The sequence below is a fragment of the Phyllostomus discolor genome, chromosome 4 (assembly GCF_004126475.2).
Source record: "Phyllostomus discolor isolate MPI-MPIP mPhyDis1 chromosome 4, mPhyDis1.pri.v3, whole genome shotgun sequence".
Taxonomy (NCBI): Eukaryota; Metazoa; Chordata; class Mammalia; order Chiroptera; family Phyllostomidae; genus Phyllostomus; species Phyllostomus discolor.
This window is the reverse complement of record NC_040906.2, coordinates 106000974-106018003: the sequence shown is the minus strand read 5'-3', so window position 1 is coordinate 106018003 and position 17030 is coordinate 106000974. Positions and strand designations below refer to the sequence as shown.

The 17030-nt window shown below is 44.1% G+C and overlaps 1 protein-coding gene across 5 annotated transcripts; it reads left to right on the top strand.

Annotated features, from left to right (window-relative positions):
• The first annotated feature begins 135 nt into the window (after window positions 1–135).
• LOC114495689 (HLA class II histocompatibility antigen, DM alpha chain) lies at window positions 136–16680 on the top strand. Of its 5 annotated transcripts, none has more exons than XM_036023904.1 (6): window positions 136–300; window positions 2409–2494; window positions 14626–14898; window positions 15445–15723; window positions 15951–16079; window positions 16448–16680. In XM_036023904.1, exons 3-6 carry the CDS (start codon window positions 14667–14669, stop codon window positions 16450–16452), a joined length of 645 nt encoding a protein of 214 aa, XP_035879797.1. In that variant the 5' UTR covers window positions 136–300; window positions 2409–2494; window positions 14626–14666; the 3' UTR covers window positions 16453–16680. The 5 variants fall into 5 exon arrangements, with proteins under 5 accessions (XP_035879797.1, XP_035879796.1, XP_035879798.1 ...); XM_036023903.1 differs by having other exon boundaries at window positions 136–376; XM_036023905.1 differs by lacking the exons at window positions 136–300; window positions 2409–2494 and adding an exon at window positions 12676–12831 and having other exon boundaries at window positions 14751–14898.
• Window positions 16681–17030: the final 350 nt, after the last annotated feature.

Sequence of the window (17030 nt, the reverse complement as noted above, 5' to 3'; positions counted from 1 at the left end):
GAGGCTGCGGGAAGAGTAGCAGAGCGCAGGCGTCCGGGTCGGCGCCTCAGTTTGCGCCGCGCGTCTGGAAAGCTCTGGGTGGGTGGGGCGGAAGCGGGCGTGGCGCACGGACCTCCGGCCTCTCTGGCTTTTTCGGCCCCTTCAGCCCGTTCTCCAATGTCCGCGACTTGCCGGGGGCGTCCGTCAATTCCTTTTTCCGCAGGTATGAGGTGCACCTGGACCTGTTCGGACTGAGTCCAGCGAAAATGCGAGCCACAGAGCTGCAGTCAGTGAAAGAGAATGGGGCCTGGACCTGGAGATGTGAGAGTTTGCTGCGTGAGAGGGACTTAGTCACTCTCATGGTACCTGAGGCGGGGAGATGAAGTGCCCGTGCAAGGTGTGGGCTTTTTGTTTCACATGTTTGCATTAGGCAGGTTTACAATCTCTCGTTTCCTCTGAACGTAACTAAACTTCTTTATTTCATTAAGACCTTCTAGTCCTTGGATTCCTCTGCCTTCTACAAAACTTACCAGCTTCTCATCACTTTTACTTCTTTACTCATATCGTGCTCAACCATTGAAAGTAAAACTCTTAGTTTTTCCTAAGGCTTTGCCCGTAACTGTTTTGATCTTGAGTCAATCCCATAAATATCTAGTCTAGGGATGTTACTGTGATTGCGTTGCCACTTAAAGCAGACCTTTTGCTTGTTCATAGACAGCGATTCCTCCCATTGACCCTGAGTGTAGTTAAAATTTTTAGTCTGTATTTTGTAACGCCTTCACTGCCCACCAATAACAACAGAAACGGGGCATGTCTGTTACTAGAAATCCTCTCTTATGGTTAAGGAAATTCCTTTTTATTTGACCTGATTGACCTTCTCCATTACTCTGAAGCTATCTTTGATTTTCTATCAATTGGCATTTTTAACTTTTTCATTCTACAAGTTTCCCAGTCAAAAAAAAGGAAAGAAAAAAAGTACGTAACCTTATCACTATTATATCCCCATATAGACTCTTATGTATTTCTCAGCTCTCCTGCACAGCTAACACCTGAAATTACCTAAATTTTCCTCTCTGCCTCTTTCTTCCACTACTGAAACTGTTCTGGCAAATGTCACCAAGGACCTCCTAATTGGCAAGGGCTGGAAGCACTTTTCAGTTCTTATCTTTCTTGACCTCTTTGAGGTGTTTGACACTTGATCATGCTTCCTTCCTGAAATTCACTGCACTCTTGATTTCTGTGACCAGGCTCAGTTGTTTCTCTCCCTGCTTGTCCAGTTGTTCTTTCCCATCTCCTCATGGACTCTATGTTATTCCTTCCTCCGTGTTGAAGTTTGCCAGGATTTTGCTTCAGTTTACTTGTAGTTTTGCTCATCTCCTCTAAGTAATTTCACTCAATGACTCAAAGCTTCTCAAATATGTACCTTTAGTTCACACAATTCTCCAGAACTTAACTTGCTACTAAATATTGCCACTTGGATAACCCCCAGATGTTTCAGCCTGTTCAAAGTTGATGCAATCTGTATGTGTGCAAGACTCGCTCCTATATTACCCTGGCTCTGTGAATAATAGCAGCTATTCAGTCACAAAGCCTGGAATCTGGGAGCCTGTTCTTGACTTTTTTTTTCTTACAGCTTTGTATTTACTAGACTTACCATTTTGTCTCTAAAATATCTATTGATCCACACTCAGTCCTTATCCTATCACCTGAACTACATCAACAGCTTCCTGATTTTTCTTACTTCTAAAGCTGCACTGTTCCATACGGTAGCCAGTAGCCACATGTGACTATTTAAGTTAACATTAAATGCAATTTTAAATTTAGTTCCTCAGTTGCAATGGCCACATTTCAAGTTCTCACTGCTACATGTAGCTAATGGCTGTCTCATTGGACAGCACACATTATAAAACATTTCCATCACTGGAGAAAGTGTTTTGAAGATTTCTGCCCTAGATTTTGTTCTCTGCCTCTGCCGCAGTACTGTGAGGTTTCCAAAGTACACCACTGGCCTTGTGTTACTGTTTAAACCGTATATTAATTCCTAATTGCCTGGGAGATAAAGTCCAAATTCCTGCACCTGACAGAAAGATCTGCCTACCTCTTCAGCCTTGATGCTGTCCATTTCCTCTTGTGCCCTATACTCCAACTATAATGAACTGTTTCTTAAGACACCATTATGCCTTTGTATTTTATACATATTGCAGTCTAATTGGCTTTTCCCCGTCCATTTAAGTCCCCAAAGCATCTGAAAAACCTACTCTTGCCTCTGAAATTGAGCTGACTGCTCCTTCCTTGGTGTCCTTATGATTGTACCTTTCACAGTGAATGGAAATTACATGATTACATGCTGCTCTTTCTTATGAGACTTTAATCTTGAGGACAGGGTCATCTTGGTTTTTTGTTTGTTTGTTTGTTTGTTTGTTTTTTAGTATATATTCCCAGCTCCTGGCATAGTACCTGGACAGTATGAGGTGCTCACAAAGTGAACAAAATGTTGAAGGAAATTGATGCTTAAGTAAGTATGTGACTTAGGTAAGATTGTAATGTATATGTTTATGGTGTACTGTGCATAGCATTGGGGAAATAATCATAGTAAGGCAGTCATTGCTTTCAAATACACATTTGAGACATTAGGACGGTATGAGGAAAGATAGAAGCCATACAGCAAAGGTCGTTTTACAGAGAACGGTGCAGTCCAGTCTGGCCAGAAGAGAATATAAGCTACAAGAAGTAAAGCACTAGTAGAGAACACTGGGAGGTAAATTTATTTGAGGTAGTGTGGAGGATTTCTAATGCTGTTAAGTTTGGACTCAGTGGGGAGCAACTAGAAATTTTTGAGCAATGACTTATTCAAGATTATGTCATAGGATAGGAACTCTATCTTCATATCCCTAGTAGGTAGCACTATACCTGTTAATAAACAAAAAATGAAGAGGGAAAAGGGGGGATAAATGATGAGGGAAGGAGACTTGACTTTGGGCGGTGAACACACAATACAATATACAGATGACGTATTATAGAATTGTACATTTGAAACCTATATAATTTTATTAAACCATTGCCACCCCAGTAAATTCAATAAAAATTTTTAAAAACCCACAAAAATGAAAATTCCAGGTTGGAGGGAGATGAGACTGGTGATAGCTAACATTGTTGAATACTTGAAATTGTTGAGTCAGGTCCAAATGTAAGTCCTTTACATGTGTTAACTTTCTTAATCATTATAACCCTATGATGTAGGTACTGTTGTTATTACCCCCACTTTTCAAATGAAGCAACTGAAGCAGAAGATGTTAAATAATTTGCCCATGGTCACACTATTAGTAAGTGACCAAAGCTGGGCTTTGAACCCAGGCAGTCTGCCCTGGATGGTATGTTATTCTGGTTGCCAAGCACAACAGGTAGTTTAAGATCTAGGATTGAAGTTAGAGGAAAAAAGGGAGAGGTAGATTTGGGAGTCACCTTTGAGGCAGTGTTTGAATTAGTTGTGTAGGTAAATGAGATTTATAAGGGAGGAAGTATGGAGCAGAATTTAGTTTTGAGTCAAGGATTGCTTTTTGGGTTAGCTCCCCAAGGAGCAAGTATAGGAAGTGGATGCCCTGGCTGGTGTGGCTTCATGGATTGAGCACCAGCCTGTGAACCAAAGGGTCCCTGGTTTGATTCCCAGTCAGGGCACATGCCTGGGTTGTAGGCCAGGTCCCCAGTTGGGGGTGTGTGAAAGGCAACCACACATCCATGTTTCTCTCCCTCTCTTCCTCCCCCTCTCTTTAAAAACAAGTAAATAAAATATTTTGAAACAAAAATAGGAAGTAGAACCAATGGAAGAGCATCAGACAGGAAGGAAAAGCAAAACAACACAATATGAGTAAGGAAGAACAAGAGAGGTATCTAGCGAGGACTTGTTGAATGAGTTTTTAAGCTTGTTTGTACCATGGATGTCTTTGGCAGTTGGTGGCTCCTTTGGACTGTGTCCAACAATAATACTTGCAAATGCACAAATAAAATATACAATTATCAAAACACTTAAAGAAATGTGTGATGGTAATGTGCTTTCTTATTAATACATGTGTTTCTCAACTCATTAAATAAAATGGTTTACTGTTAGGTCTAACAACTTGCATAATTGTAGAAATATTTTGAGTTTTCTGTATATGTGTTATGAAAATATTGATGATTTTTACTGATGACAACATAACAATACTACAAAGATATATTTTCTACATTTATAAAACTAAATTTTAGTTGGTTAGTTGTTAGTGAAAATAAGGTGACTTTTTTATTCCATCCACATTCATGGATCCCTGAATTATATGGCATGTGGACTGCAGGATAAGAACCCCTGTTCTGACTGGTGAGGAGGTGGGATCCCCCCCACAGATATGTGTGGGAGAATGAAGAAAGCGGAACAATCAGTTGTTGATGTGGGGCTCACTTACTGATATTAGAGAGCAGTTTCTGTCATCTGGGTAGAACTCGAGAGTATAGGGGATCCACACCAAGTAATTCAGACTGAGTATAGTAGAAAGGAAGAGGCTATTTTGAAGTTTCTTGATTGGGGAATTGAGAGCTACCTTTGTAGGAATATTTACTTGGTAACAGTGTATACCATGGATTGCTTTTGTAGACATTGGAGGTTGGTCAGCTAGCAACCTTAGCACACATTCAGGTATGAGATGAGAAGGAATAAAGTAGTTGCAGCATCAGAACTGACTGCACTCAGAAGAGAACCTAATACTCTGGTCTACAAGGTCCTACATGACTTTGCTTTTGCTTGTCTCCGTCCTCATCTGCTGTCCTCCTACTCGCTAATTATGCTGTAGCCACGTTGGTCCTCCCTCACTTCCTGGAAGAAGCAGTCCTTTTCCTGCCTCATGGTCTACACATGGTGCTCCCTCTGTTGGTGTACTCTACCCGCTCTGCCTAACTCCTATTTCCCTTCAGGTCCCATCTCAATATCAGGAGGTTCCCAACTCCAGCTAGTCTCTTAGGAAATCATATTTTTCCTTTATAGTGCCTTTTACAATTTGCTTTAAAAAAAGAGAGGAAGGGGGGAGGAAGAGAAACATCAATTGGTTGCCTCTTGTTCATGCTACGACCGGGACCAAAGCTGCAAACCCAGGCGTGCGCCCTGACGTGGAATTGAACCAGTGACCTTTCACTTTGCAGGATGATACCCAGCCAACTGAGCCACACTGGGCAGGGCTAAAATTTGCTTTTATAGATTTGTATGTGTACTTGTTTAATGTCTCTTTATTTTCATTAGATTACAAGTTTCATTGTAGGTGGTGTCTGGTGACCAGTATACTTCCAGGTACATAGAGGGTGGTCAGTAAATATTTGCTAAATAAATAAATGAACCTCTTTGAGCCAGAGTTCTTGTTTATCTACTGAGGATAATAAATGCCAACTTTGTAGATCAGTTGAGAGGATTGCTACTCCTCGTAATGTAGCTTAAAGGGAAGGATGGTATGGATATGTAGAGATACTGAGCCAAGAGTGAAGGTAAGTGTGAGGGCTGGGTGGCTAGGTTTGATCTCTAAAGTAGGAGGTGGCAGGCACTAGGAAGAAAGTGGCAGCTGGGAAGGACCTAGAATGGAATGGGAAGAGTGGTGGTGTGCACAGGGAAGGCAGTAGGGGTGAAGGTGTTTGTACAGAGTAGCCCAGGGACATTCCTGGTAAGATTTACTGTTGAAGTCTCTGTTAGAAGGTGTCTCTGGGCTACCCTGGAAGAATTGTCTTGGGCCACACACTAAATACATTTTGACACATAACCACAAAAACTCATAATGTTTAAGTAAATTTACGATTTTGTGTTAGGTCACATTCATAGTCATCCTGAGCCACACGTGGTCCTTGGGCTACAGATAAGACACTCCTGCAAAAGCTTGAAGGCTTCCAGGCTCAGCTTCAACCCCTTTAGTAACTAGCAGCCTATTTATTCATCCAATGAGCAGTCACTTGGTGGGCCTTCTTGGTGGATGCTGAGAATATGAAAAAGAATATGACATGATCCCCTTAAGGACCTTGCAGTGGGGGTGAGGTGATTTAAGCAGACATAAATAAAAGGGGATTATAAAAATGATGGTAATGGCAGGCCAGGGTGCTGTGTTAGCATACTGAAGACATTACTTACTGATCTCTCTATTTAGTTCCGAGAAGTCTTCTAGGGGAGGGGAGATTCTGTCTCAAAGGAATGTAGAATAGGTTAAATAGGATCCAGATCAAAAGTAAGATATGACTGAATATGCATAATAAAAATACCCCTTTAGAAGCACTGGAAAATAAGATTAGAGATAGAGAAACCAGTTATAAGAAAGTTGCAGTAATTCAAGGGACAAACCAATGAGTGAACCATTGGGAATGGAAAGGAAAGGGAGGACAGATTTAAGATCTGTTGAAGAGGTAGAATTGATAGGATTTGGTAAACACAGGGATGAGAAGTTTTGAGAAAGGTGAAGTCATGATTGACTTATATTTGTAGCTCAGATAATTGGCTGGACAGTTATTAAATTCTTGAAAATAAGAGTTGGAACATGTTGGGAAGGGGAGGTGATGAATTTTGTAAATTTTGAGATGGAGGTGCATTCAGAGTTGTATTTGCTAAACTTGAATTTGTTTATTGGAATTCATTATTGAACTATCAAGAGGGATTTATGTGGCAATATAAAATAGGAAGCTCAACCAATTTTTTTTTTTAAAAAGTGAAAGCACAGTTTGAAAACCATAAGACAACTGCTTTTTAAAACATCTTTTAGGCATTTTTGAGATAGTTGGGAAAAACAGATTGTGTTAAATGAAGTTAAGCCATTATTTTTAATGTTTTTGGTGATAGTATAGTTTTTGCAAAGAAAAGTTATCTATTATCCGTATCCTTAGAAATATATTCCCTTGTGGAATATAATGACAACATTTGCTTAAAATACTACAGAAAAAGAACCTGAAAGAATAGATGAAACAAGGGAAGACAGAATATTGAAAATTGTTGAAACTTAAGAGAGTACATAGGGGTTTGTTAGGTTCTTTTGTGTATGTTTGAAATTTTTTATAGTAGAATTTTTTAAAAGCCCTTTTAGCCATAAATCCAAAGGAAATCAGTTGGTAGAATATAAATATTTCTATTCATAAATCAACATTGAATCGTATCATAAGTGTATTTTGAGTTTGTGGCAAGATTTGTGACAGACCACAGATCATCAAATAGGTGACATCACCCAGTAGTTACTTGGTAAATGCTGCCTGAGCATTAATGCAGATGTTACCCCCTTTTTATGCCTCAGGCAATCTCATGTAATTGGGATGCTGTAATTCAAGAGAGCTGTGTTGAGATGGTGGTTTGGTTTGTGGTGATTCTCCCTTCTCTGTAAGTAGCTCTAATGCACAGAGGTGATACTGTACCTGGTCACAGCTAATTGATCTGGAGGTATACACCTAATACAAGGTGAGGCATACTAATGGCAACTAACCCCTGGTGCTAGGGCCCCTGTGGCTCCCCTTCCTGGGGCTAGCTTATTCCCCTGTAATTTTGATTTCATGAGCTCGCTCAGTTTCCTTCTAATAAATTGTCATTTTTAAATTTAAGTTAGCCAAAATTGATTTCTGTTGCTTACAACCAAGCCTTATTAAACATGATAAGTTATTGCCAGTAATTATATAAATGTGTTTTGTGTTGAAATAAATTTAAAAATAAAAATTTTTTCGGGGAGACTTCTGTGGGGACAACTGTCGCACAACATCCAAATGGAGCTGCCTATAGGCTACTTACTGGGGGCAAGGGGTGGGGAGCAGAGCAGAGCTGAGCTGAAGGGTTATTAGATTTGGTCAACAGCAGCCAGTGGTTGGTAAGGGAAGTCGTGTGGGAGTAAATGCCATCCAGGACATGTACAGTGTAAAAGAAAAGGTTGAGGACAAAACTCCAGGAACATCAACAACACTTAAAGGGCAGCTGAAAGGAAGGATTCCACAAAGGAGGCTGGGAAGAGGACGCCAGAGAAGTGAGGAACCATCAGCAGGGAGTATCATCCAGATGCCAAAAAACTAGGAAGGAGGGCCTGGCCAAGTGTCAAATGTGGCAGAGAATACAGAGCCCACTTGACTTAGCAACACCAATACTAGTGAGCAATTTCATTGTGGAGCGGTAAGGATTAAATGGCAAGTATCAAAGGGAAGAAATGGTTACCACGACTTTCAGAAAATCTGGCTCTGCCAAGAAAGCAGCAGTAGTAGACAGGATGGGAGAGCTGAGTGTCAGGAGCTGTGGCCTCCTGGGTCTGTGGTGCCCTGCTGCTCTTCTCAGGTGCATTCATATGTGAAGACCAAAGCAGATAATTTCTGGTAGGCCAGACTATCTGCCTTACTCCTCTTTTGCCCACAATTACCACTTTCCCAAACTGATGAGAGACTGTTTTGAGATTATCTATTAGTAGGTTAGGAGGTTAGATAATCTATTATGGTAGGGCCCTGACAGGAAGAAGGAAAGGTAATTAATTATTAGTGTTTGAACGAGTAGTTAGCCATACCTCACTCTTGTCCTGGTGACGGGATTATAGTTCTCCTGCTGGTCTTGTCTACCCTTTCCCTTGTTCCTCCCACCCAGAGGAGTTGCAGTGTCTGCTATATGTGTTCCTAGCCCTCCCATTCAGACCTCCTTCCAAGTGGTCCATTGTATCTGGGGCAGAATGTGTTCATTAACCAGTTGTCATCTCCAAGGGCTAATGAGGCTCTTCTTTGGAGGGTGGGTTTATTTTGCGTCCTCCACCCCAATTCTGACTACAGATGTAGAACAGTGTTAGCAAACTGGTCTGTGAGGGAAATCCAGCCCAAGTACTGAAGGGATGTTACATTTTTAGATGGTTGAAAAAAATTAGATTTTGTATCTAAGTTACATGAATTTTAAATGTTAGTGTCCAGAGGTAAAAAGAAAGTTAAGAGCAAAACTCCAGGAACACCAATATTTTTAAAAATAGCTGAAAAGAAGTCCCGAAAGAGACCTAAGGAGAGGCTCAAGAAGTGGGAGGAGAAGCGGGAGGACACAGTAGTCTGCTCTTTCATTGACGTGTTGCCTGGGGCTGTTTGCGAGCCAGGCTGAGTACTGACCAAGACAGAATGGCCCACGGAGCCTAAACTGTTTACTGTCTGGTCCTTCTCAGAAAAAGTTTGCTGACACCGTGTGTGGCTGTGTGCCATATATCTCCTCCCAGCCCAGCGCTGTCACAGACTTTCTAGTTTCCTAGGGACCGGAACCTTCCTACCATAGCAACTAACATGGGTTAGTCCACAAAGCAGGGACATTGGGAAAGTGTTCCACTTACTGGAGTACAGTACAGTGATTTCCAAACCTACCCCTACTCTGGCACCCTGCCTGCCACACACCACCTGCCCCTACCCGCCACTGACATCTCAGAATTTTCAGGAGTTCATGGGGGTTGCTTTTGTTTGGGGCTGTTCTTGCTGTTACTTGCTTTTCTAAAGCGAGTATGGATTTTGAAAGTGTCAGAAATATGGACGGACCATATCAACAGATCAATTTCTAAGATTACTTAGTGGCCCCACTAGTTCTTTCTCTACCCACCCCTTCTCTCTCTTCTACTCTATCAAACTTGCAGCTATATGCTGACAGTTTCTTTCTCGCCTCCCACTTCTCAGCCCACCACCATCTGGAGTCACGCCTACTACAACACTGAAGCTGCTCTCCATAAATTTGTCAACCATCTCATAATTACCAAACCAAAGGACCCTTTTCAGTCTTTCCTTGATTTTTGAGTCGCAGTTGATGATGCTGACCTTGCCCTTCATGGAACAGCTCTATTTATCTGCTTCCTCTGTGTTCTAGCTCTTCAGATGCTCCCGCTGCCACCAGATTCTCACAAATTAGAGCATTTCGGTGTACTGGTTATGCAGTGACAGAGAGTGCCTACTTCATGCTCTAGAATGCTAAGCCCAGGAGTCTGCAAGGTGTGTACTTCGAGCCCTCCTGGCCATTTGGCTTCCCATTAGATTCTCAGTAGGAGAAAGCTCAGAAAGTAGGAGAAACTGAGAAGTTTCCTGCTTTGTTGTCTCGAACAGACTGGAAGTAGCAGGTAGTTGCAGCAGCAGCAGGAACAGGCAATTCTGGACCCTAGGCTGCTGGGCAGAGCAAGTGCCTTCTCAATGATCCAGCCTTGCTGGAGATGACAGCTTTTTAGTAGATCCAGGATGGACTGTGTGCCCTCCGGCAACAGCAGGTGTGCACATGGATTCCAGCTCCGGCAACATCAGCTTCTGATTTCCAGATGTTCCTCTCTCCTACGTGCACTTCCAGCCACTCTCTTTTTCCATTTTGCACATGTTGCCTTTGGAATGAATTCTCTTTATTAAAACTCTCAGTTGGAAATAACTGGTGTGGTTATATACTCCTTACTGGATCCTAGATCCTGATGGGTGAGGTTTGGGGTATGAACTCTTGAGACTGCTGTGTCACTCCCCACTCATCTCTGCACAGTTCACTTGGGTGATCTCGTCCACCACCTCTGCTTCAACATTTCTGTTGATGAATCTCAAATGAAGGTTCTTCAACCCAAAGCAGAAATCCATACTCATATACCTTATATCCCCCATGCTCCTGTTCCACGGGCATCTCAAATTTATGATGTGTAAAACAATTCATTCTCTCCATCAAATCTGCTTCTATGGCATTTTTTTTTTTTCTATTTCAATACAGTCCATCACTGACCACTCACCCTGCCACCCAATCTAGAAACCTGGGTGTCACTCCTGACCGTCCATCTCACCTTCCCACATCTAGTCAGTAGCCAGACCCTTTAGATTCTAGTTCCAAATTATCTGAATATTTGATTCTCCCATCTCTCTTCATAACTTTGTTACCACCATTGTTTAGCAAGATATCGGTAAAGGAGAGGGAGCTAAGGGGACTAGACATTGGACTTAATAAAATGGGAAGCATGAGGCTGTTTGCTTCACCAGGAATTTGCAGTTTCTCACCCCAGGAGATTATGGCATAGTGCTCCACCACAAGGATTAACAGCCCTCCCCCCTCAGTCCAGCACCAGATTGTTGGGGGATGCAGGGAGAGGTGCTGGACCATAGAGGCCTATCAGTGTAACTAGGGGGTGTAAACCTATCCAAAACCCGCAAAAACTTGGAAGTTGATTGGTTCTTTTGAGAAGTACCTGGCCCCTCCCAAACCCAAACTAATATAATCCCAGGGGAACAAAGAAGTGAGAGCACTCTCTCCCCTCCTCTCCTCTCTGGCTTCTGACCCACACACGGCGCATGCTCCTGTTCTCTCCATGGCCATGAAGCCTTAGCCACGTGGCCCTGGCCTCCAGGAGGAAGCCTGAATACCATAGCGCAGCAGTGCACTGCAGCTGGAAACACTAACTTAGCTGGATGCTGGCCAGGACTGTACTTCACCATGGAGCAGAAACTCTGGGCAGCAGCCTTCATCTTGGCCCTACTGAGGACAAGATTGGATTTACTTCTTCCATGGTGAGACAGACAAGAGATGGGACATTGGGAAGTCAGGAGGGGAACCCCCTTAATTGTACATCATCAATAAATCATACCATACAGCCACATCCTCCCATAAGGGCCTCAGGAAATCCTTTGCCTTTGGACACCAAAAGAGCCCCACTTCCACTGATACCTTAACTCAGGGCCTTAACATTTGTCATCAGTATCACTGCTTTATTGCTACATGAGGGCAGTGTGTGTGTGCAACTTTTTATTTTGGTTTCATATACTACAGACTTGTGACCAACAGTTTTTCCTCAATTCTTTCTAGGCTCCATTGTTTAAAATATTGGAACAATACTTTAAAATTTTTGAAATGATTTTTCACTCTTCAGTTTTAGTATTGCCATCATCTGCTAAGTACAAGCCAGACCCTCCTTGTGCCAAAACAGGGCTTATGTGATCTGGTTCTAGCTCATCTTGACCCTCCCCGCTCCCTCCCCATGACCAACAGGGACAGATGAGCAGTCTGCACAACATTCACATCTGATGTCACAGGGGTCTCTAACGGAAGGCGCTCTGAATGACTGCCTTTTACACAAATGCCTGTCCCTTGATCTGGAATGCTTTTCTCTTATGTTCTTTTAGTCAAATTGTTTTTTCTTCAAGACTCTTAGAAGCCTTCCTGATATGCTTCACCTATTCCTTCAACTTTATAAAATTACTACTTCCAAAACACTTGACACATTCTTAACTAAATATATTACATTGTTGTGTACTTATTATAGACATGCATACTAAACTTGAAGCTTTTGAAGGCAGGAATATGCCTTATTCACCAATGTATTTTCTAGCACTGCTGAACACACTTGAGCTGAAGATGGAAGGAGAATATTCTCTGAGAAAGAGGAGGAGGCCTGGGGGCATCCCAGAGAGGGTAGGCAGAAAGCAGAGTTTAAGGAGCCCTGGGGGTTTGCTGTGGGAAGAGTAGCTTGCTTCACAGGCAGGACACGGGGTTAAGATTCCAGGCTGAGGCTGTAGCCAACACTGAGGGATCGCCACCAGGAGGCAGACATTCCTGCAAGGCTACCCAGCCCATTTACACACCCCATTCTGGCCTGTGAAAGAGCAGTTTCAGGAGGTTGCTGGCCCAGGGCCTGTCTCCCCAGAGCCTGGTGATGTAAAAGCATTCCCTTCTGTGATTGGTTTAGCAAAAATGGCAAGGACACTATTGGAAGTGAGCTGGTAGAACATTATCTGGGGACACAGTCTGGGGAGCTGGTGGGTCGCTCCTACCCTACAGTGTGGGTGAGGTAATGGGTCATGAGTGGAGCCTGGGACCTGCGCTGCTGCGGCTGCTACACCTTCTGTGGCTGCTGCCCCACTCCTGGACCGCCCCTCAAGGTAAGACAGCACCTCCCCTTTGCTTCCGTCTTGTCGGGGCTCAGGCCTAGGGAGCCAACCTGGAGCACTGGAAGAAGAGCCCTGTGCTTAGTAAGTGGTTGGAAGAACTGTGGGATACTGGAGACTAACAGAACTGGGAAAAAGCTACTATGCATGGGTGGCTGACAGTATCAGGGGTACTTTATATACTTCATTTAAGAGCCCCTTGAAGCACAGATTATAATATCCATTTTTCAGATGAAGGAAATGAGACTCAGGATTTAAGTAACTCGTCAAAATCCACACACTAGGAAGTAGTAGAGCTGGGATTTGAATGAAGCAAGTGTTATTTCCACTCGAGTCACTCCATAGCCTGTTATCAACTCATCTTGCAATTTGGGAAAAGTCTTTTTTTTTTAAGATTTTATTTATTTCTTTTTAGAGAGAGGGGAAGGGAGGGAAAATGAGAGAGAAACATCAGTATGTAGTTGCCTTTCAAGCGCCCCCTACTGAGGACCTGGCCTGCAACCCAGGCATGTGCCCTGCCTGGGAATCTAACCGGCGACACTAATGTTCCCAGGATGGCATTCAATCCACTGAGCCACACCAGCCAGGGCAGGGAAAAGTCTTTATTGGTCCTTAATTTTATTTGCTCATAAGGATGGGACAGAATGGAAGGATAGTCTGGAAGTTCCCTCTTACTCTAAATGTCTATTATTCTAGGTATAGGATATTGAGTAGGTTTTTTACTAGCTAGAGGGATTCCTGATGGAAGTTTCATAGAATGGGGATTATTTCTGGCAGCTATGGGGTCATTTCCTGCAGTCCTGTCATTGCAAGAGCTGGACAGTTGAGCAAGGAGGGGGAAATGCTTTCGGAGAGGCCTGGTGCCAAGGAAGTGGCTGAAAAGAAATCTAGAGATGGTTTTTTCAATTTATCATGTGTGTCTGAGTGGAAGAGGGACAGTGTCATCTATAGCTTGGGGAGGCCATGACCATTCCTTCATCCTCCCTTCTAAGACTGGGAAACCCATCCAGGACCTCCACAAGTGACTGTGGTGGCCTGTGAATTAGACAGACAATCTCTCGTTTGGGAGGATGCAGCCCTGTGCCAGAATGCATGGCTTGATGAGCAGAATGCAGGCTGTATTTCAGGCTCCAGCTATCTCCTTAGTGCACACACACACACACACACACACACAACCAATGCTGTGACACTTTAGACAGTAGACCACTTTTACTTTTTACAGCTTTAGACGGTTGGCCTTTTATGGGTGAGGTAGTTTGGAGAGATCCCAGTAATTTCTTTTTCACCTCCACTAGATGGGAGAGCCCAAATAAAAGACACTACAGGGGGTTATACCCCACCCCTGCCCCTCTGGTTGCAGCAGGCCTGGCTGTTTTCTTTCTTCCTTTCTCTTTCTTTTTTCTTTCTTTCTTCCTTCCTTCCTTTCTTTCTCTTTCTTTCTTTCTTTCTTTCTTTCTTTCTTTCTTTCTTTCTTTCTTTCTTTCTTCTTCTTTCTTGTTTAAAGTTTTTATTTATTTATTTTTAGAGGGAAGGGAAGGGAGGGAGAAAGAGAGGGAGAGAAACATCAATGTGTGGTTGCCTCTCACACACTCGCTGCTGGGGACCTGGCCCACAACCCAGACATGTGCCCTGACTCAGAATCAAACCGGCGACCTTTTGGTTTTCAGGCCAGTGCTCAATCCACTGAGCCATACCAGCCAGGCCTGGCTGTTTTCTAAGCTAAAGAGGAGAAGGAGGGGGTCCCCCTTACCTGAATCTCACCCTGTCTCCTTTGTACCCCTACTGCAGGGTGGCAAGATAACCTGCAGAACCACACGTTCCAGCACACAATGTACTGTCAGGACTGGAGTCCCAGGATGGGACTGTCGGAGGCCTACGATGATGACCAGCTTTTCTCCTTCGACTTTTCCCAGAACACCCGAGTGCCTCGCCTGCCTGAATTTGCTGACTGGGCTCAGAAGTCTGGAGATATTTCCACTGTTTTATTTGACAAAGGATTCTGTCAAGTCATGATCCATGAAATAGGCCCAAAACTTGAAGGGCAAATTCCAGAGTCTAGAGGTCAGGGGCTTTTTAGGGTGGGTTAGGGGCTGCATTCTTAACCTCATTAATCTATAAACTTAATTGCTTCCCTTCACACCACCCCCCACCAACTCTGGTGTGTTTTTGCTGTGGGTCAGAGACAAGTGCCCAGATGTACAGGCATTCAAAGCTATTGTATTTATTACACTTGATGAAGTCAGCAGGGAGCAGTTGAAGCCTAGGAAATATGACTGCCTATGTTACTATGCTCAGCAAGATGGAAGAGGAGAGTGCACGATGTGCCCAAGTTTTAATAAGAAGACAGCTTGTGATTAGATGCCATTGTGAGATCTGACAGGAAGTGGTGCAGGAAGTCCGGGTGGATGGCTAGAGTAGCCTGGACCTGGCTCTGCCTCTAGGTCCGGCTCTGGTTCTCACCTAGAAAAAGGCCCCCTCAGAGCCCCAACACCTCCCTCATCTCTCCCACAAAGCTTGTCCCCATTGACTCTGTCTCTGCCCACCCCTCCAAACACTGGGGCACCATCTAAACTGTCCCTTCTTTCCCTCATACCTCAATCCCCTCAGGGATTCCTGTTGCTGAGGTGTTCACGCTGAAGCCCCTGGAGTTCGGCAAACCCAACACGCTGGTCTGTTTTGTCAGCAATCTCTTCCCACCCGCATTGACGGTGACCTGGCAGCATCATTCGGCCCCTGTGGAAGGTGCCGGGCCCACTTTTGTCTCAGCCATTGATGGACTCAGCTTCCAAGCCTTTTCTTACTTAAACTTCACACCGGAACCCTCTGACCTTTTCTCCTGTGTTGTGACTCATGAGATTGATGGCCAAACAGCAATTGCTTATTGGGGTAAGGCTCTCCTTCCTGAAAGCCTGGTTCATTTGGGGATAAAAAGGGATAGACCCATGGGAGGGCCTTCTTTCTTTCCTTGGACTTTGTTTAGTCCATTCTTACTCTGAGCTAACCTCAATCTTCCATGCCTCAGTTTCTCCCTTATCATCCCAGACACATCATTCACCTGGGTGGGGGGCTCCCCAACAAGGTCTCGAGGCCCAACCGCTCCCTTTTGTCTCCAGTGCCCAACAACGCACTGCCCTCAGATCTTCTGGAGAATGTGCTGTGTGGCATGGCCTTCAGCCTGGGTGTGCTGGGCATCATTGTTGGCTTGGTCCTCATCATCTACTTCCGGAAGCCTTGCTCAGGTGGTACATCGGGGCATCTGGAGGGGCTGGCGGGCTGAGGAAGCCATACAGTGGTGCTTGGGCAGGCATGCCAGGATTATATCGAGCATGGGGAGGACTTAGAATAACCCTCGGGCTCTTTGGTGGAGAGGCTATATTGGGCACCATAGGCATCCACCTTGTTGTAGTCCTGGTTACACACACAATTGTGGGTGACAGAGATGGCTTTGAGTGACAGAGAAGTGATATGGGGAGCTGTAGAAAGGGTGCTTGGAGATGATTTGGGCACAAGGAGAGACCAGCCTCTGTAGGGTGTGCTGCAGGCGGGGAGGGGCCACTGGGGAGGACGGGGATCCCCCTGATGGCTTTCCTCCATTCTTTTCTCTCCTCAGACTGATTCTTCCTGATCAGAGTCTGATGCCAACACCTTCGGCCATCCCAGCAGGGGGTGCTCAGGTTTCTCACATGCTGCCTGATATTGATTGCTCCTTCTCAGAGCAGAAGGCCTGGGACTCCCCCGGCTGTGTGTGTGGGTGTACAGGTTGCATCCAAGGGAACCCAGAGTGGCCTTTCTATCATGAGCACAATCCTTCCCACTTCAAGGCAATAAATAATTTTTAACTCACGATGGTTTTTTTTTCTGGATATCTTTTTCTGAAATGAGAACTTGAGTGAGTTCTCATTTCAAATTCAACATGCCTTAACCTGAACACAGCTTGTCTTCCTTATGGAGGGAAATAGGAAACTTCCTAACTCTTCAGCTGCCTCTGTTCCCTGGTCTCAGCACCTCACAATGGCTTCCACTCCCATCAGTGTGGGAAACTATGTGGGAAATGAAGGCAGAAATATTTTTGATCATCAGCTCACAAAATGGAGTTTTTGCTTGTGTGTATTTTTGTACTTCACTGCCTTGAGAAGTATGTAACTCCCTTCCACCTTCACCACAGTCGAGGAAACAGGAATGCAGGAATGGGA

What these genes read in the sequence shown, in the direction of transcription:
- LOC114495689 (XM_036023901.1), top strand. Translation starts at nt 12,744, where the DNA reads ATGGGTCATGAGTGGAGCCTGGGACCTGCGCTGCTGCGGCTGCTACAC. An exon ending in GCAAATTCCAGAGTCTAGAG is followed by an intron (nt 14,899 to 15,444) that starts GTCAGGGGCTTT and finishes CAATCCCCTCAG; the next exon opens with GGATTCCTGTTGCTGAGGTG. An exon ending in AACAGCAATTGCTTATTGGG is followed by an intron (nt 15,724 to 15,950) that starts GTAAGGCTCTCC and finishes TTTTGTCTCCAG; the next exon opens with TGCCCAACAACGCACTGCCC.